Source organism: Thalassophryne amazonica, chromosome 1, assembly GCF_902500255.1.
Source record: "Thalassophryne amazonica chromosome 1, fThaAma1.1, whole genome shotgun sequence".
Lineage (NCBI taxonomy): Eukaryota > Metazoa > Chordata > Actinopteri > Batrachoidiformes > Batrachoididae > Thalassophryne > Thalassophryne amazonica.
The window spans coordinates 59,476,691-59,498,027 of record NC_047103.1 but is presented as its reverse complement, the minus strand read 5'-3'; the positions used below and the strand labels follow the sequence as shown (position 1 = coordinate 59,498,027).

At 40.7% G+C, this 21,337-nt stretch overlaps 1 protein-coding gene across 2 annotated transcripts in view; it reads left to right on the top strand.

The window, feature by feature from the left end:
- LOC117510858 (zinc transporter ZIP12-like) overlaps positions 1-20,740 on the top strand; it is a 32,320-nt gene extending 11,580 nt beyond the window's left edge. Inside the window, exons 4-13 of one of the 2 annotated variants that reach the window (XM_034170752.1) lie at positions 1,000-1,207; positions 6,212-6,375; positions 6,467-6,638; positions 12,785-12,957; positions 13,071-13,223; positions 14,063-14,143; positions 19,819-19,891; positions 20,019-20,177; positions 20,285-20,472; positions 20,550-20,740. In XM_034170752.1, coding sequence (XP_034026643.1) covers positions 1,000-1,207; positions 6,212-6,375; positions 6,467-6,638; positions 12,785-12,957; positions 13,071-13,223; positions 14,063-14,143; positions 19,819-19,891; positions 20,019-20,177; positions 20,285-20,472; positions 20,550-20,678 — 1,500 coding nt within the window. In that variant the 3' untranslated portion in view covers positions 20,679-20,740. The remainder of the gene's footprint in view (positions 1-999; positions 1,208-6,211; positions 6,376-6,466; positions 6,639-12,784; positions 12,958-13,070; positions 13,224-14,062; positions 14,144-19,818; positions 19,892-20,018; positions 20,178-20,284; positions 20,473-20,549) is intronic. The other variant, XM_034170760.1, reaches the window with a different exon arrangement.
- The last annotated feature ends 597 nt before the right edge of the window (positions 20,741-21,337 follow it).

Genomic DNA, 21,337 nt, shown 5'->3' with positions numbered 1-21,337 from the left:
CCTTTATATTGTATATGTACTGAAAGACTAGATGAATAACTGCAGCATTTGGTGTGCCACAACTGTGACCCACCAAAACTGTTTCTGCTGAACATCTCATAAGAAATCCACTATTATGACATCACCACACAAAGAATTGCTGTGAGTCAAATCACATCAGGTCATGTGATAGTTGCAGTAGTAGACCCAGGGATGAACACATACTGCACAATCTAGTGAAGTACAGGAAAAGGAGAAAGTGGTTTTGTGTGTAGGAAGAAAATCATAATTTAGTAAAGGATCTTAAATTGTATTATGACAGATTTCACAGATTTACTAAAACAGATTTAATCAATATTTCCAAATCAAAGCATTAACTTTTTTTGGACTGTATTAAAGAGTGTCATCTCCTCAGGTAATGAATTAGACTGCCGCTGTCTAATTTAAAGTTCTGTGCAGAGATGCCATGCTTTCAGAATTTGAGTTTTCAGTTCCAGGGCAGAAGAAATTTTTGACATTATCAGTACATGCATGTACAGTTGACATAATGCTATTAATCTGAATTGAAACGGGTGCCTTTGCAGGGATGCTATTTTTGCTGTCATATTTTCACTTTAGATCCTGTATGTTCTTGGCAGTAAAATTCCTTTATGATTTTGTTCACGTTTCTGGACATTATTGGACTTATGTATAGTTAAAGAAGCAAGTTGCATCCAACAGAGTTCTATTCTTCTGTTTTATATATTTTGTGGATTGAGAGCATGCCTCTGTTTTCAATGCCAGACCAAGTCCTCAGCATTTTAAAAAGTTTGTGTTTATTGCAAGATCTCTGTGATAAAAGTGCAGGTTAAAAGCATGACTTCTGCATGCATTTACCAGTAATGTGATTATGCTCAGGTAGATTTTATCAGTGTAGGACATTTCTCCTGAATTACAACAACTTGGTACATTACCAGTGGTCATTCTTAAATTGTGGGTAAACTGAGAGCATGTCTAATAATTTTACCTTTGAACTTGCAGTGCATTGATGCTACTCATCTCTTCAAAGATGTCAATGTAAAAGAAACTCCAGGTGTTGGAACCGCTTCTGTGTCCAAACTGTCTGCAGCCATCGTCAGCCATATCATACAGGGCCACTGCTTCAGACAGAGGAGCCTCCCATCCCCTGCTTTCTTCACAGATTATATCTTCCACTCCCTAAATCGCACAAGTAACCTCCAGATTTTAGGTAAGTTTAGTGTGCTTAGTTTTCTATTTACACTACAGTGTCATCTACGAAGAAACATATTATTCAAAGGTAGTTCAAAGCATTACTTTGGTTCGGTGTGAAGACTTGCCTAAAATAGCAACTAGAATACCTAAAACCACAGTTTTTGGGTGACAGTCCAACTCCTTTACCACTGAGCTACTTGGTCTACAATTCCTGCTAAAGCTACCTGCTTGTATCCTTGGACAAGACACCCAGGGACTGATTTACTAAGATCCCAGATAACGCTTGGGATGGATGGCATAGGATGGCATTTTGCTGGTGAATACTAATTGACAACGGGTGGTAACATGACGTGCACAGCAGAATGTAAATGAGGATATTTGTGTGTGTGTGTGTGTGTGTGTGTGTGTGTGTGTGTGTGTGTGTGTGTGTGTGTGTGTGTGTGTGTGTGTGTGTGTGTGTGTGTGTGTGTGTGTGTGTGTGTGTGTGTGTGTGTGTGTGTGTGTGTTTGCTTGTTTGTTAATGGCTGTTGGCTGTAAGTGCAAAATGAAATTAAAGCCACTTGCAGGTCAACACCTTGTGGTTTGGTTACACACAAACTCTGCCACATAACTGAGTTACATGCTGGAGATTAAAAAAATAAAACATAACAAATTGATATAGCAGACATTTAAGTATTATTCCCAGGCCTCCCGTCCTGTGCACCAGCATGGACTCTGAAAATTTCCCCAAATTTCCTGTATATTTGTATTGTAAATTGTGTTGGTAACATGGCCCAGGCAGAGGGTCACCCCTTTGAGTCTGGTCTGCTTGAGGTTTCTTCAATATCATCAGAGGGAGTTTTTCCTTACCACTGTCACCTGTGTGCTTGCTCTAGGGGTTGGTAAGGTTAGACCTTACTTGTATGAAGTGCCTTGAGGCAACTTTGTTGTGATTTGGTGCTATATAAATGAAAATAAATTGAAATTGTTCCATCAACAGTATTTTAGTAACATTTGCTTAAATATCAGCAATGGAACAATAATTAAATATCTGTTTATGTGCTGTGTCGTGTGTGATGTCTCAAATTTTTGGCATTTATTCTTGAAGAAAAAAGCATGACGTAAACAGTCAACTCTGTGTATTCATGAAGGCAAACGCACTAAATGGACAATGTGCAGTATTTTGTGCATTTGAAGATACAACCCTATGCTGTGGTGTTTGCACACATTTTAACACATGCAAACCTTTGGCAAATCAGACACTAAATCTGCATTATCCCAGCCAGCTGGGTGCTGGTCTTAGCTGGGGAAGTAAGTTGCAATAGACTGGGTTCCATCAAGGGAGAGTCATTGACTTTCATCTATTTTAGGCTACGGTAACCAGGGAAAAGCATCATCCTGATGGGCCTCAGGGCCCATCAGAATTACTTCTTTTTATACCTGCAGGTTATTGCAAGGAAGACTTTCAATTTCAATTTTTCGATTTATTTTCACTTATATAGCACCAAATCACAACAAGGTTGCCTCAAGAGGTTGCCTCAAGGCACTTCACACAAGGCACTTCACACAGAGCAACAGTGGTAAGGAAAAACTCCCTCTGAGGAAGAAACCTCAAGCAGACCAGACTCAAAGGGGTGACCCTCTGTTTAGGGCCATGCTACAGATACAAATTACAAAACAATTCACAAAAGGAACATACAGAAAACTTTTCCACCTTACATGAAATAGCAAATAATATGGACTCACTAAAAGGACATACAAAATACATTTTATTATGTCCGCCAAGGACATAATAAAATAATCGGTGTTTATTTATTTGCCTGTCTGTCTGTTAGCATGATTACATCAAAACTACTGCATGGCTTTTGATTAAACTTTCACCACAGATAGATATTAGGCCATGGAAGAACCCATTAAATTTTGGAGGTGATCCAGACCAGGATTCTGGATCATATTTCACTTTATATAGGCCTTGAAGGATTACTGTTAGTAGAATTACATCAAAACTCCTGCACAGATTTTGATAAAAGTTTCAAGACAGATACATATTAAGCCATGGAAAACTCCATTAAATTTTGGAGGTGATCTGGATCTGGATTCTGGATCAAGTTTTTACTTTATATGGGTTTGAAAGATTATGTCAAAACTACTTCACATATTCTCATAAATTTTCCTCACAGATACATATTAGGCCATGGAAGACTCCACTGAATTTTGGAGATGATCCAGATCCAGATTCTGGATCAAGATTCACTTTATATAGGTTTTGAAGGATTACATCAAAACTACTTCACAGATTCTCACAAAATTTGCACCACAGATAGACATCAGGCCATGGAAGACTCCATTAAATTTTGGAGATGATCCGGATCTGGATTCTGGATCAAGATTTCACTTTATATACGCTTTACATCAAAACTACTTGACAGATTCTCACCAAATTTGCACCACAGATAGACCTCAGGCCATGGAAGACTCCATTAAATTTTGGAGGTGTTCCGGATCCGGATTCTGGCTCAAGATTTCACTTAATATAGGCTTTGGAGGATTACTTCTAAACTACTTCACGGATTCTCACCAAATGTATAGATATTAGGGCATGGAAAACTCCCCTGAATTTTTGAGGTGATCTGGATCCGGATTGCAGACATCCGAAATCTCTGATTGCTCTTGTTTAAAGTGTGTGTGCAGGAGATGGTGTCTGGTACACATCATATGTCAACTACTGTTTACTAAACTGTATCCTGTATACACCAGATACTATCAGTGTGTCTTACATTCAACAAAAATATAAACGCAACACTTTTGGTTTTGCTCCCATTTTGTATGAGATGAACTCAAAGATCTAAAACGTTTTCCACATACACAATATCACCATTTCCCTCAAATATTTATTTATTTTATTTTATTATTTATTTATTTATTTATTTCATTCATTTAAAAGAAAAAAAAAAACAGAAAAGCAGAAATAAAGCATCTCCATTACCAGAATGAAAAGGAGCAGAGAGAAGAACAAGTCTTATATTTTCTGCCCCTTTTTACAATACAATCTTTCAATATCCAGCATCATTTTTCAACATTATTTAACAGATTGTATTTCTTTAACTTGTCACATACCACTGACTTATTTCATAATTATGACCATTATTAAATAGATTACATCACTGATAGGTTACATTTTTAAACTTAAAACATTTTATACATTATTAACAAATTACATTTTTTTTTTACTTCCTTACAGCCCACTAACTTATTTTATAGTTTCATACTTACTTAATACATCTAGTTTATACATCTAGTAATATTGTTCACAAACCAGTCTAAATCTGTGATAGTGAGCGCTTCTCCTTTGCTGAGATAATCCATCCCACCTCACAGGTGTGCCATATCAAGATGCTGACTAGACACCATGATTAGTGCACAGGTGTGCCGTAGACTGCCCACAATAAAAGGCCACTCTGAAAGGTGCAGTTTTGTTTTATTGGGGGGGATACCAGTCAGTATCTGGTGTGACCACCATTTGCCTCATGCAGTGCAACACATCTCCTTCGCATAGAGTTGATCAGGTTGTCAATTGTGGCCTGTGGAATGTTGGTCCACTCCTCTTCAATGGCTGTGCGAAGTTGCTGGATATTGGCAGGAACTGGTACATGCTGTCGTATACGCCGGTCCAGAGCATCCCAAACATGCTCAATGGGTGACATGTCCGGTGAGTATGCCAGCCATGCAAGAACTGGGACATTTTCAGCTTCCAAGAATTGTGTACAGATCCTTGCAACATGTGGCCGTGCATTATCCTGCTGCAACATGAGGTGATGTTCTTGGATGTATGGCAGAACAATGGGCCTCAGGATCTCGTCACGGTATCTCTGTGCATTCAAAATGCCATCAATAAAATGCACCTGTGTTCTTTGTCCATAACAGATGCCTGCCCATACCATAACCCCACCGCCACCATGGGCCACTCGATCCACAACATTGACATTAGAAAACCGCTCACCCACACGATGCCACAAACGCTGTCTGCCATCTGCCCTGAACAGTGTGAACCGGGATTCATCCGTGAAGAGAACACCTCTCCAACGTGCCAAACGCCAGCGAATGTGAGCATTTGCCCACTCAAGTCGGTTACGACGACAAACTGGAGTCAGGTCGAGACCCCGATGAGGACGACGAGCATGCAGATGAGCTTCCCTGAGACGGTTTCTGACAGTTTGTGCAGAAATTCTTTGCTTATGCAAACCGATTGTTTCAGCAGCTGTCCGAGTGGCTGGTCTCAGACGATCTTGGAGGTGAACATGCTGGATGTGGAGGTCCTGGGCTGGTGTGGTTACACATGGTCTGCGGTTGTGAGGCTGGTTGGATGTACTGCCAAATTCTCTGAAACGCCTTTGGAGACGGCTTATGGTAGAGAAATGAACATTCAATACACGAGCAACAGCTCTGGTTGACATTCCTGCTGTCAGCATGCCAATTGCACGCTCCCTCAAATCTTGCAACATCTGTGGCATTGTGCTGTGTGATAAAACTGCACCTTTCAGAGTGGCCTTTTATTGTGGGCAGTCTAAGGCACACCTGTGCACTAATCATGGTGTCTAATCAGCATCTTGATATGGCACACCTGTGAGGTGGGATGGATTATCTCAGCAAAGGAGAAGTGCTCACTATCATAGATTTAGACTGGTTTGTGAACAATATTTGAGGGAAATGGCGATATTGTTTATGTGGAAAAAGTTTTAGATCTTTGAGTTCATCTCATACAAAATGGGAGCAAAACCAAAAGTGTTGCGTTTATATTTTTGTTGATAGCTTCTGGTACACATGAAATACTGTGAGCTTCATGGTATCAGGTGCATACTGGAAACATTTTGTTGATGTCTCTTTATGTGCAGTAAATATTGAAAAATTATGTTCAACAAATTTAGTTCAATGGTGTTTTCAATGTTTTCATCTTTTGCATTTATTTTAAATAGCAGGATTCTTATTTGAAATTTGGATGATTCTGTTGCATTGTAACGGTGCGATGATGCCATGTGCTTAGACTTGGAAGAGTTGCTTCATCAGCTTGGTATAGGACATGAAGGAACCACAAATTCTCACAGCAGGGAGAGGCAGAGCTTCACAGGGAGTTCACAGAAAGTTGCAAAGAATCCAGTAGATGGTTGCATCCCAGAGACTGCGGGTAGAAGTAAAGACTGGACACAGGTGAGAGAAATGTCTGGATTACTGATTCTTGCTTTATTTGAATTGTATTCTTCTGCTCAACAACATCTCGTTTCTTTTCCTTTAAATTCAGGTGTGTTTTTCAGCCAACCAGCTGGTGGATATTTTTGCCCTCGTCTCTCATTTGCCAATTTCCAAAGAACACTTCAGACAAATTTGTCCAGCCATCGTTCAGCAGTTGCTAGGCAATGCCTGTGAGTCAACAGAGTACAAACCAAGAGGATCTCTGCCTACTGCGCTTGAGAGTATGATATTTACCTCAGTATTTCTTTACACAGTCCACAATCACTTCAAAATACACTGCACTGTCACTACCTCGTTGTCTGAAGAAGGCATTTCATAAAATATTACAGTAGGACATTGATTCAAAAAGTGAATGAGAAAATGTACAAATGAATTAAGTTGATCATATGTCATAAATATGAGAACAACACACTGCGTTAGGGTGGTCTCCCGTTGCGCAAAAACTAAATTAAAAAAAAAAAATCAGATACCCAGTTGGGACCAGAAACCAGTTGTAATCAGTCATAAAGGTAGTGTTGTAGGGTACTGTCAGCAATCACAAAAGTGTTAAACTATCAGGCTCAGTGGGCAGGAATGGCTGGACACAAATGCAGGACTCAGTCACCTCTGTAGTTTAAGACGGTTTACTGTAACAGTAAGTTGTGTTCGGTACACGTAAAGGCAGTTCAACAAGTGCAAAAGTACAACTACGAGGTCTATTAGAAAAGTATCCGACCTTATTATTTTTTTCAAAAACCATATGGATTTGAATCACGTGTGATTGCATCAGACATGCTTGAACCCTCGTGGGCATGCAAGAGTTTTTTCACACCTGTCGGTTACGTCATTCGCCTGTGGGCAGTCTTTGAGTGAGGAGTCGCCCACCCTCTCGTCGATTTTTTTCATTGTTTAGGAATGGCTCAGACTGCTGCTTTGTTTGATCAAAATTTTTTCAAAACTGTAAGGCACAACTGAGTGGACACCATTCGATAAATTCAGCTGGTTTTCGGTAAAAATTTTAACAGCTGATGAGAGATTTTGGTCTGTAACTGTCGCTTTAAGGACGGCCCACGGCGCCTGCGCTTAGAGGCGGCAGCGTCTCGCCGTTTCAAGTTGAAAACCTCCACATTTCAGGCTCTGTTGACCCAGGAAGTTGTCAGAGAACAGAGAACTTTCAGAAGAAGTCGGCATGAGGAGTTTATTCAGACATTCCATTGTTAACGGACATTTTGTAGTGAAAGAACGTGCGGGCAGAGTCGCATGTCGGGCTGGACCCGACCGCGGGGGGGCGCGACAGGAAAAACACCTCCGTTGGAAACCTTAACGGGCAAGTTGCAACATGCCCAAGCTGTTAAACAATTTCTCAGTTACTCACTTGTTGAAAGCCATCAAAAGCCGCCTAATTTTACAAATGGTTTTCAACACGGAGGTGTTTTTCCTGTCGCGGCGCACACAGATTCGCCGAGTTGTCACGGAAACAACTCGGCGAATTTGCACGCACGTCTTTCATTAAAAAATGTCCTTAAACAGTGGAATGTCTGCATAAAGTCCTCATGCCGGCCTCTTCTGAATCTTCTCTGTTCTCTCACGACGTCCTGGGTGAATTAAGCCTTAAATTAGGATGTTTTCAGGTCGAAACAGGCTGACGACGGCGCCTGGAAGCGCTGCAGGACGTCCCGCTCTGTGGGAAGTCCTTACACCGACAGAAACACCCCATAATCTCTCATCAGCCGTTAACCTTTTCACCGAAAACCAGCTTAATTTCTCGAATAGTATCCACTCGGATATTCCTCACAGATCCAGAAAAAATTTTGATAAAGCAACGCGCGCCGTCTGGAGCAGCGTGTGAAACAAAGGAATTCAGCCGAGAGGGCGGGACCACATCTCACTCAAGGCCTGCCTACAGGGAAATGACGTCACCAACACGCGTGAAAAAACTCACGCATGCGCACGAGGGTTCAAGCATGATTGGTGGAATCGCACGTCATTCAAATCCATATACCGTATTTTCCGGACTATAAGTCGCACCGGAGTATAAGTTGCACCAGCCACTTTATCCATTATAAAGAAAAATAAACCATAAATAAGTCGCACCGGAGTATAAGTCGCACCAGCCACTTTATCCATTATAAAGAAAAATAAACCATAAATAAGGTCCACTGGACTATAAGTCCCATGGACATACAGGTATGTTAACATGAAAAGTTCAGATGATAATATTGTGACGGCTACCGTTTTCGGATGCATATTTCACCAGTCGCAACTTGTAATCTGCAGAGTATGATTTTCTTTTTGGTGGCATTTTTCGGGCCTTCTCCGTTGTCTTGTTATGTTATCAGTAACGTTAAAATTTTTATTTTTCTATGGTAGTCAGAAGTCGCAGGAACAGTCACACAAGCCTCGAGTGCCCTCTCGTGAGCTGCATTTTACCTACGGATATGTTTGTATTTTGCGGACCACATTGCGAGCCGAACCATGCAGCACCTACCTGCGCAGCTCACCACCCAGCGGTGTCGATCCAGCTCCTTCCAAGTGCAGACGCTAATCCTCCGCCGTCGCTCAGTGCTCCCATGCAGCTCTCAGCGTCAACTCTGCTCACACTGATATCCAAGGGTTGAAGCTGTCTTGTTAGCCGTCCCGGAATAAACACCATGTTCGTCTGCTTCAAACGCTTTTCACAATCATCGACGCCAGCTCCTTCCAAGTGCACACGCTAATCCTCCGCCGTCGCTCACCCAATGCTCCCACGCAGCTCTCAGCGTCAACTTAAACACTCTGCTCACATTGATATCCAAGGGTTGAAGCTGTTTTGTTTGCCATGCCGGAATAACACCAAGCACCGTGTTCGTCAGCTTCACACGCTGTGGGTGAGGTGAGGAATACCCATCCAAAGTTCTGTTCTCTGATTGGTTATCGCGACCAGCGTGAACTATAGGATGGCCGTCATACTACAGTGCCCATGATGCATTGCATTTCCTTTTCCGGTGGCCATTTTAAAACATAGATCGACTCTGTCACGTAAAATTGTTTTGTTACAGTAAATTAATTGAGATCCTACCGGTATATTTTTCATTTATAAGTCGCACCGGAGTATAGGTCGCACCCCCGGCCAAAACATGTAAAAAAGTGTGACTTATAGTCCGAAAAATACGGTAGTTAAAAAAATAAATAAAAGGGTCGGTTTATTGTCTAATAGACCTCGTGACATCAGGCTATGGCGTGGTCAAATAAACAGGCAGATGGTCAAAACACAAGGAGGCTAGCAGGACAAGGAAACACAAGGAGCAGAGCTGAAAGCGAAGACACAAGGTGCATCAATCTGGTGGGGAAAAGGTGAAACCGGTAGATCTTAAATACACCCAGGTGATGAGCTACAGATTAGAAACACATGCATGGAAAGCACCAGAACAAGGGTGTGGCCAGACAGAGTGAAACGCCCACCACCAAGCACCAGGAAACAGACAAGAAAGACAGAGACAGCCAGACCCAAGCAGGAAAAAACAGCAAGCAAATAAACACACACAGAAAACCAATGAACAACAAATAACAAAACAGACCAGAAAATAAAACAGAAGACACGGCAAAATCTCAAACCTTGACATAAACATGTTTCAGAAATTTGTGATGTTGGAATATATCGTGATCCACAAAACATGAATAACTGGATTTAATGGGTGTAGATCAGGGGTACTCTTTTTTAGAAGTACAATAGGTAAAAATGGACAAGCCTGTAAAATATACAGTAATACCGACCTTCCGTTTACTAAACAGAAGCCTCCTTCTGACCCTCCTCTGCAACATGAAACCCATGGTCTTCAACAGAAGACCATTTTGAGATGTTAAACACAAAAATTTTAGCTGTTGAGAAAAGTGTTGGAAAACAGAAGCAGCATTTTGCACATGCTCAGGCACATGTGTAAAAACAATCATGTAATGGAAACATATGTGGCAATATGTGTTTACGCTTGTATGTTACCAGACACTTCTATTGGCATTTTTGCCTATTCTTTGGCAGCAGTGGCCTACGTCTTATGGCTGTTTAGGCCATGATTGAGTTAGTGTTCTACCACAAGACTAATCCTACATATAAAGCACCTTGCCTGTGTGTGTGTGTGTGTGTGTGTGTGTGTGTGTGTGTGTGTGTGTGTGTGTGTGTGTGTGTGTGTGTGTGTGTGTGTGTGTGTGTGTGTGTGTGTAAAAACAAGCTAACCTCGGTTCGGGTGTTTATTAAATCATATTTTTGGGGGCTGAGCGGTGGTTCCCATAATAGTTTTGCTTTGGTGTCGGCATTAAAGATTATGACCTGCTTATTTCCGCTAATGTTATGATGCTACCGATAACTGCTGCAAATAGTAATACCACTGGCATCCAAAATTACATAATAATAATCAATAAGTTCATATGACTTGATGCAAATTCTGGTGTAGACACAATTTAGATCATCTGCTCAGAGAGTCAGGGATTAAAGCAAAAAAAAAAAAAAAAAAAAAAAAATCTTCTGACTGACTTTTTTTTAATTGCCAAACCATAAGCTATTCATCTGTCTTTTTATAGAAACCCTTTTGCGAGTGTGTCCTAGAGTTTAAGGTAAAATGACATGGAGACAGCTAAGAAAACAGCAAATTGTTCTGCTGAACAAGATTATATTTAACAAACTATTGCTGCTCTTTTCTAATGCAGCATCATATTATAGAAAGACTTTAACCTGCACATTATTTATATACTTCAGGATAAACACATTTTAAGGGCACAGCTTTTCTAGAGCTTTTACTTCATTCAATATCAATTAAAATCTATTAGGCTAAGTAAAAGAAACTTTTTGCAAGATGTTTTGTGAGCTTTTGTGAATGACTCTGGTGACTTTCACTGAGAGGAATTAGCCATGGCTGCACAGACAATAGCTGGAGATCACCTAAACAGAGGTCTTCTGCACATTTTCACCTTTTCTTTGCCTTTATCCCAAATCAATGTCACAACCGACATGTTTGTTTGATAAGATTACTAACCCCAAGACCCATAATCATTTCCATATTTTTGGCTTCTGTCATTCTACCTGCCTTCATTTTAAACCTAGAACCCCAAACAGACCTAGTAATGTTCAAGCTTAGACATTATGTTAATAAAAAGATATTGCTTCACATTCCGCTTAAGTTATGCAGAAAAGTTAAAGTAAAATTATTTTCCTATCGCTCATCAATTAAACTTAGTCCCAGAATAATACTAACTTGAACATTTTAGTTGTGAAAATTATTATTATTATTATTATTATTATTATTATAAGTAGTATTTTGGAGTTTGAAAAAAAAATGTCTTCAAAAGTGGACCTTTAATATAGAGGTGTAGTGGGGGTGTGCCCCCAAACTTCCACAGCGCCCTCTTTCCATGTAGATACACCCCTTGTTTGCAGTCTCTGAGCGGGCAGAATGGAGAAGTTGTGAATTTATGTGGAAAGCACAATTTAATTGAGAGTTAAGAAGGTTTGTATCAGCACGTTTATGCATGTCATGCCATCCTCAGAAAGAGATTTTAGGCACATTTGGAGAGAAAAAAAGTGTTACTATTTGTTGTTAAAGCATTGTGAGTCTTTAGCTGTTTTTAGTTTAACCAGTGAGGACACTCACAGAGCAGCACAGAAAAAATTAAAAATATCTTTTTGTCAAAGTTGGCTGCTCTTTGCTCGCTGCGAGACACAGAGAGATGACGGGAACTGTTTTTTCATCTTGGAGCTGCTGCACAGAACAGTGGACTCGCTGCATCAAACACTGATGGAGGGGATTATCGATGCACGTAATGAACATTGTGGCAAAAGCTCACACACCCAGGACATAACACTACTCTCAGCAACACTAAACAGACACAGCTGATCATCGGTAAAGCTGCAGGTCATAATCATGGTCCAGTAACCCCCCCCCCCCCTTTAAAAAAAATGTTTCATCGGATCTGCATTGATCTAATATATGGCCTTTTGGCAGCCCCGATTGATGGAAATCCATCGTAGCGATGGTGAACTTTAATCCCAGGAGAGTTAGCCTCACAAGCCATATTATTACAGATATTTGTAACAAAATGCAACCAAAAAAAGACAGCTTTCACAGCAGCTGCAGCCAGCAGCCCAAATAGCTCTGACCAACCGCAGTGTCAACATGCAAGCAAGAAAACAACAACCAAAATACATCAGCAAACAAGATGTCACTCAAGGCAGCCACGCCTCTAATGTGTCAGAACTGGGCTTGAACGTAATACTGAACATGATGATGATTTCTGAAATACAGTAAATACTTATTTTAGTTTTACCTCTAGCTTTGATCTTGCATGTATCTAAGATGTTTTCATTTCATTTAATTTCTCCTCAAAAAAAACCTTTCAACTTTCTATTCTCTACCTGCAGAGTACGGCTACAGCACTGCTGCTGTCGTGATCATCACTCTTGGCTCCATGTTGGGAATCTGTTTGATTTTCTTCAACTCCTGCAAGGAAACCTACAACCTTATCCTGCAGCTGTTTGTGGGGCTGGCCGTGGGAACCCTCTCAGGAGACGCACTCCTGCACCTCATACCACAGGTACAGGACCGACAATCATGGCATTGTCGTCTGTAACAGTCTACAGATGTATCATCTGTTGATTGTGGAGTAAAAGTCTCACTGTATCACACTGTGTTGCTTGTTGTCCTGAGCTCCTTGGCCTCCATGATGACAGTCATGCTGCTGTTGAGCACTATACAGAAGAAAAGTGGTATCTGTGGAAGATGCTGGGCATGATCGCTGGGATCTACGGCTTTTTCCTCACTGAAAGAATCTTCTCCTTTGTAGTTCCAGCGCATAGCCATGTAAGAGTTGAAACTATACTGACTCTCTGTTTCTGTGTAGGCTCTCAGTTGTCCAGGTGGTTTCCATAGCAGAGAAGTTTGAATCTTCGACTGGACTGGGTTGCTTGACGTGAGGACGTTGCGCTTCAAATCACAGAAGCTTCCTCAGGTTTATTCTTCTCTACAAGAGTCAAGACAGAAGTCAGACTACTAGAGCAAGAATTTTAGCTGAGAAAGCTTCTGTGATTTGAAGCGAAACGTCCTCGCGTCAAGCAACCCAGTCCAGTCGAAGATTCAAACTTCTCTACTATACTGACTCTCGTGTCATCATTTTTAATACGCAATTTAAAAACAAAAAATACTGTAAACTGTCTAATTCAATTCTGCATACAGCAGCATTCATCAGTCTTTCTTCATGCAAGACCTCCTTTACAATATTTTATCATACCAGATCTGCCACAGCTGTTTTAAAGATGCATCATGCATTTACCAAGATTGCAGACTTGCAACGTTTCTGCATCTTTTGTTTCTCTGCCATAGATTCAGAAGAAGAGGATGTATAACTTTTATATATAGTAAGGGCTTTGTAGATCAGTGTTTGCTTTTTTTGGATAAATGCTTTTCAAGCATTTCTGATTTAGTATACAAAAGCTAAATTACTTGTACCACCGGTGAAAGCTGAGGAGCAGATCTTCAGAGGATATGGCTGTGCTGTGGGTGTTTTTCTTTTCCAAATTCAAGGTTGAAGTCTCATAGTTTTTCATGCATAAGTCAGGTTCATCATGCATACGCATACTTGCTTTGGTTACTTTGCCCAGGCTTGTTGTGCCACAGCAGACTTATGACATTTTTTGTTGCAGTGTCATTCCAGTAATCTTCCTTTGGAGTTGCGCTGCAGTGGTCAGACACAAAGGGGCAAGTCCATTTCCACCATACAGCTGGTAGGTCTCATCACTGCCCATATTGTGTTATTATGTTCTTTAATAGTGGCAGTTATCCCTATTGTTTAGTAAGCAGTAGAGCAGACCACAGGTACCAACAAAATACAGCTCGAAATAATTATATTAAAACAGTGAAAGGTATGTATAAGATGCCTGGAAGAGGGAATAAAATAGCATTAGTACGCTGTGAAGTCTCATTCTCACTTTCATGGACATTTTTAGAAGCTAACTCTTATAATATTATGTAGTAACTATATTTCTTGTATACTGTATGTTGTTTATTACCCTGATTGTGTAAATATCACTTATATACATGCTGTCCATTTTCTTGAGCCGCTTAGGTGGGTAGGGAGAGTTTCCATGGGATAAAAAAGCTTTTCAACCTACCATCCCTGGTTCTCAAGACCAGGCACCTACAGTGGGGCAAAAAAGTATTTAGTCAGCTCCTGATTGTGAAAGTTCTCTGAATTACAAAGATGAGAGAGGTCTGTAATTTTCAACATAGGCACACTTCAACTGAGAGACAAAATGAGAAAAAAAAATCAAGGGAAATCAAATTGTAGGATTTTTAAAGAATTTATTTGTAAATTATGGTGGAAAATAAGTATCTGGTCACCCACAAACAAGCAAGATTTCTGGCTCTCACAGACCTGTAACTTATTCTTTAAGAAGCTCTTCTGTCCTCCACCTGTTACCTGTATTAATGGCACCTGTTGGAACTCGTTATCTAGATAAAAGACACCTATCCACAACCTCAAACAGTCAGACTCCAAACTCAACCATGGCCATGACCAAAGAGCTGTCGAAGGACACCAGGAAGAAAATTGTAGATGTGCACCAGGCTGGGAAGAGTGAGTCTACAATAGTCAAGCAGGTTGGTGTGAATAAATCAACTGTGGGAGCAATTGTAAGAAAATGGAAGACATACAAGACCATTGATAATCTCCCTCGATCTGGTCCTCCACGCAAGATGTCATACCGTGAGGTCAAAATGATCATGAGAACAGTGAACAAAAATCCCAGAACTACACGGGGGGATCTGATGAATGACCTGCAGAGAGCTGGGACCAAAGTAACAAAGGCTACACACTAAGCAGAGAGGGACTCAAATCCTGCAGTCCCAGGCTTGTCCCCCTGCTTAAGACAGTGCATGTCCAGGCTCATCTGAAGTTTGCCAGAGAGCATATGGATGATCCAGAAGAGGATTGGGAGAAGATCATGAGGTCAGATTAAACCAAAATAGAACATTTTGGTAAAAACTCAACTCATCGTGTTTGGAGGAAGAAGAATGCTGAGTTGCATCCCAAGAACACTGTATCTACTGTGAAGCATGGGGGTGGAAACATCAAGCTTTGGGGCTGTTTTTCTGCAAAGGGGACAGGGCGACTGATCTGGGTTGAGGGAAGAATGAACAGGGCCATGTATCGTGAGATTTTAAGCCAAAACCTCCTTCCATCAGTGAGAACATTGAAGATGCAACATGGCTGGGTCTTCCAGCATGACAGTGATCCCAAACACACCGCTCAGGCAACGAAGGGGTGGCTCCATAAAAAGCATTTCAAAGTCCTGGAGTGGCCAAGCCAGTCTCCAGACCTTAACCCCATAGAAAATTTGTTAAGGGAGTTGAAAGTCCATGTTGCCCAGCGACAGCCCCAAAACATCATTGCTCTAGAGGAGATCTGCATGGAGGAATGGGCCAAATACCAGCTACAGTGTGTGCAAACCTGGTGAAGACTTACAGGAAACGTTTGATCTCTGTCATTGCCAACAAAGATTATGTTACAAAGTACTGAGTTGAACTTTTGTTATTGACCAAATACTTATTTTCCACCATAATTTACAAATAAATTCTTTAAAAATCCTACAATGTTATTTCCTGGACTTTTTTTTTTCACTTTGTCTCTCACAGATCAAGTGTACCTATGATGGAAATTACAGACCTCTCTCATCTTTCTAAGTAGGGGAACTTGCACAGGGGCTGACTAAATCATTTTTTACCCCTGTAAGTGGCTCTACGCTTCTTTTTTTTTTTTTTAGATATACTTTAGTATACACTCGTAGAGTTCTACCTTAGAATTGGAATGTATAATAAAAGATATACCTTACTGAATTTTCATGCAACCTGGAAGCTCACAGTGAAGATCATAGCTGTCTACAAATGTAATTAGTCATGTAATGTATCAGACTCGTAACATGTGATATCTCAAAAGCAACTGTAGCCATAGCACAACAGTAGAAACCTGTATCCACAAAGCAACTCAAAGCTCTCTCAGGGGCCTCCTAACTTAGCCTAAAATTTAATGGCAAAGAACTGTTACTGGACCAGGACTCTACCAGGTCAGCCAAAGGGGAATTCCCTTTGGCTGACCTGGTAGAGTTCTGGTCTTTAGTTCGAGCAGTCCAGGGTTCGATCCCACCGCTGTCCTTGAATCTTAGCTTAAGAGTGAGCCAGGAGGTGTCTGAGAGCAAGTCTGAGCAAGGAGGGGACAGAAACTCCTATCTTCGTGAGGAGGCGCTGTTGACCCCATTGCTAGGTATGACTCAGTCCTCTAAGAGCAGTGATTGGTTGTCACAGAAAGGGGAGAAGAAATAAAAAAACAAAAGAAAAAAATGCACTCCACTCTCCTAGTCATGAATGGACAGTAAAAATCAACTGATCATATAACCTGAACTGCATTAAGACATGCAATCGTGAAGCTATCTTTGTTCTGATGATGAAACTCAGCACAAATAAATGCATGTTACACAGCTTGAAAATGTTTGAACGTACCTCATTCTCAGGTTGAATGTCTATACAACCCCTGGCAATAATTATAGAATCACCGGCCTCGGAGGATGTTCATTCAGTTGTTTAATTTTGTAGAAAAAAAGCAGATCACAGACATGACACACAACTAAAGTAATTTCAAATGGCAACTTTCTGGCTTTAAGAAACACTATAAGAAATCAAGAAAAAAAAATTGTGGCAGTCAGGAACAGTTACTTTTTTAGACCAAGCAGAGGGGAAAAAATATGGAATCACTCAATTCTGAGGAATAAATTATGGAATCACGCTGTAAATTTTCATCCCCAAAACTAACACCTGCATCAAATCAGATCTGCTCATTAGTCTGCATCTGAAAAGGAGTGATCACACCTTGGAGAGCTGTTGCACCAAGTGGACTGACATGAATCATGGCTCCAACTCGAGAGATGTCAATTGAAACAAAGGAGAGGATTATCAAACTCTTAAAAGAGGGTAAATCATCACGCAATGTTGCAAAAGATGTTGGTTGTTCACAGCCAGCTGTGTCTAGACTCTGGACAAAATACAAACAACATGGGAAGGTTGTTAAAGGCAAACATAATGGTAGACCAAGGAGGACATCAAAGCGTCAAGACAGAAAACTTAAAGCAATATGTCTCAAAAATCGAAAATGCACAACAAAACAAATGAGGAATGAATGGGAGGAAACTGGAGTCAACGTCTGTGACCGAACTGTAAGAAACCGCCTAAAGGAAATGGGATTTACATACAGAAAAGCTAAACAAAAGCCATCATTAACACCTAAACAGAAAAAACAAGGTTACAATGGGCTAAGGAAAAGCAATCGTGGACTGTGGATGACTGGATGAAAGTCATATTCAGTGATGAATCTCGAATCTGCATTGGGCAAGGTGATGATGCTGGAACTTTTGTTTGGTGCCGTTCCAATGAGATTTATAAAGATGACTGCCTGAAGAGAACATGTAAATTTCCACAGTCATTGATGATATGGGGCTGCATGTCAGATAAAGGCACTGGGGAGATGGCTGTCATTACATCATCAATAAATGCACAAGTTTACGTTGATATTTTGGACACTTTTCTTATCCCATCAATTGAAAGGATGTTTGGGGATGATGAAATCATTTTTCAAAATGATAATGCATCTTGCCATAGAGCAAAAACTGTGAAAACATTCCTTGCAAAAAGACACATAGGGTCAATGTCATGGCCTGCACATAGTCCGGATCTTAATCCAATTGAAAATCTTTGGTGGAAGTTGAAGAAAATGGTCCATGACAAGGCTCCAACCAGCAAAGCTGACCTGGCAACAGCAATCAGAGAAAGTTGGAGCCAGATTGATGAAGAGTACTGTTTGTCACTCATTAAGTCCATGCCTCAGAGACTGCAAGCTGTTATAAAAGCCAGAGGTGGTGCAACAAAATACTAGTGATGTGTTGGAGCGTTCTTTTGTTTTTCATGATTCCATAATTTTTTCCTCAGAATTGAGTGATTCCATATTTTTTTTCCCTCTGCTTGGTCTAAAAAAGTAACCGTTACTGACTGCCACAATTTTTTTTCCTGATTTCTTATAGTGTTTCTTAAAGCCAGAAAGTTGCCATTTGAAATTACTTTAGTTTTGTGTCATGTCTGTGATCTGCTTTTTTTTCTACAAAATTAAACAACTGAATGAACATCTTCCGAGGCCGGTGATTCCATAATTTTTGCCAGGGGTTGTATAATAAAAGTGTGCATATGTGAGTTTATTTAGTACGTTCATTGTGAGTACATAATATAATTGTAAATATGTTAAAAAGACATGCATGACATAAGAAAGTGAAAATACTTAATTCTATTGTGGTCCATTTAAAAATCAAATGACAAAATTGTTGTTATAAAAAAACAATATTAATAACACTGATAATATTAATAATAATATTAACAGTGTATATATGATAACAAGAACCTAAACAATTTAGAAATACATTAAGACAGTAAATTAACATAAAATAATTACGTAGATCAAGCGGGTAGTGTGTTACTTACTCAGTGTCATTATACAAATGGAGAATATCTCTGTTTCCTCTCTGTATTTTCTGCCATCTCCTCTCCTTAAGACACTCTTAGGCTTCTTAAAAGTCCTCCTCCCTGCTCTTACCAGTTTGGCACCTTAGGAGCTCTCTTAAGGCCTGAGGTGCTTTGCGGACAACTTTCATCATACCAAGGAAAATTCTAAAAAAAAATCTTAGAATTCAAGGAATTCTAAGATTTTTCTTAGAATAATGTCACTAGGAGCTATTTTTAACCTTAGGCTGCTTCGTGGATATGGCCCCGTAGCAAAGCTTTAGTACTACTTTGGCAATTTTGGAAAACCTCTTGGTGATCTGGCATGTACAAGGATTTACCAAAATATGCCAAACTTTGCAGCAGGATAAAAGGAATATTCAAACATCTAGAAAATGCCACTATAGTTAAAACAAGACCACAGCACAATGATGGCATATCTTATAGTTCAGTACAGACTAATAATGCTGTTACTCTGGCTCTTCTATCTCCTCAAGGTGATGCTTGTTGCCAGTGTGTCAATTTCTCTTACTGGATTAGTGTTTCAGCTCTGACATGAACAAATGTGTGATTTTACGGTTCACAAATATTTTTGACCATTAAACCTTATCAAAAGAAAATCTTAGCTGACTTAAAGTTAGCTGAACTAAATTAAGTGGTAGCTAAACAGCCTGCTCATGGTTTTCAGAGTTAGCTGAAAAGATAATCAGCTAAGCAAAAAAATAGCTAATTAAGCTGTTAGTTGATTAGCTGAACTGTGCCCACCACTGGGAATAAGTGTCTGTTGAGTGATACAATGAAGAGAAGTGCATGAGCCACGTACCTTCAGAGATCAATGCCATAAATAATTGTCTATATCCCGCAGGGACCTATAGAAGATATGGAGTGTACAGAAATATCTCCAGAGGATCCACACGTGAGGAGCCCATCACATCAGAGTAACCTCACTATGAATAGTCCAAATATGGATGTGATGTATCTTGTGATCAGTTGCCTGGAATGACAAAATAATTGCAAAGGCCTGAGGGTGGGTTCTGACCACACAGCCTCTCTTTGTGTTCCCAGGACAAGGGATTCCTCTGCTGGCTGTGATGGTAATCGTGGGAGACAGCCTTCATAACTTTGCAGATGGCCTAGTTGTGGGAGCAGCGTTTTCTTCATCAGCTGAGGCTGGCATGACAACAACTATAGCCATCTTGTGCCACGAGATCCCGCACGAGATGGGTGAGAGGCCGCAGCGTTAAATCTGGGGTTGTTCTTGGTTGTTTTTGCTGCTTGGCTAAGGCTGAGAAGCACTCAGCTTAACTTACTGTATCTTTTCTGCCTCAAAGGGGATTTTGCAGTGTTGCTCAGCTCTGGACTCTCCACCAAGATCGCTGTGCTAATGAACTTTCTCAGTGCTTTGACCGCCTTCATGGGCCTCTACATTGGACTGTTTGTGTCTGCAGAGATAGAGGTGCAGCAGTGGATCTTCAGTGTGACTGCTGGGATTTTTCTCTACCTGTCACTGGTAGAAATGGTACGTCTACAAATGTTTGATAAGTTTCGAAACCATTCAAAGTTCTGTTCACTCTTCTGTTCTTGTTCCATCATCAGCTTCCAGAGATGAGTCGGGTGAAGACCGACAGGCCGTGTCTTATGTTCCTCCTGCAGAATCTTGGTCTCCTGATGGGTTGGACCTGTCTTTTGCTCCTTGCACTCTTTGAACATGAACTTGAATTCTAGAAACGCATCATATCGCATATATAACAACTCTGGTAACTTCATTTTCTCCCCCCAACCCAGTTCATTATACGAGGTCTGTGAGAAAAGTAACGGACCTTATTATTTTTTTCAAAACCTATATGGATTTGAATCACGTGTGATTACTTCAGACATGCTTGAACCCTCGTGGGCATGCGAGAGTTTTTTCACGCCTGTCGGTTACGTCATTCGCCTGTGGGCAGTCTTTGAGTGGGCCCACCCTCTCGTCGTTTTTCATTGTTTGTGAATGGCTCAGAGACTGCTGCTTTGTTTGATAAAAAATTTTTCAAAACCTATAAGGCACAACTGAGTGGACACCATTCGATAAATTCAGCTGGTTTTCTATGAAAATTTTAACGGCTGATGAGAGATTTTGGAGTTTTACTGTCGCCGTAAGGACAGCCCACGGCGCCTGACGCTGATCTGCGCTCCGAGGCGGCGGCGTCTCGCTGTTTCAAGCTGAAAACTTCCTAATTTCAGGCTCTGTGGACCCAAGACGTCGTGAGATAACAGATAACTTTCAGAAGAATTCGGGATCAGGAGTTTATCCTGACATTCCACTGTTAAAGGAGATTTTGTAATGAAAGAACGTGCGGGCAGATTCGCATGTCGGGCCGGACCCGACCGCAGGGGGTCGCCAC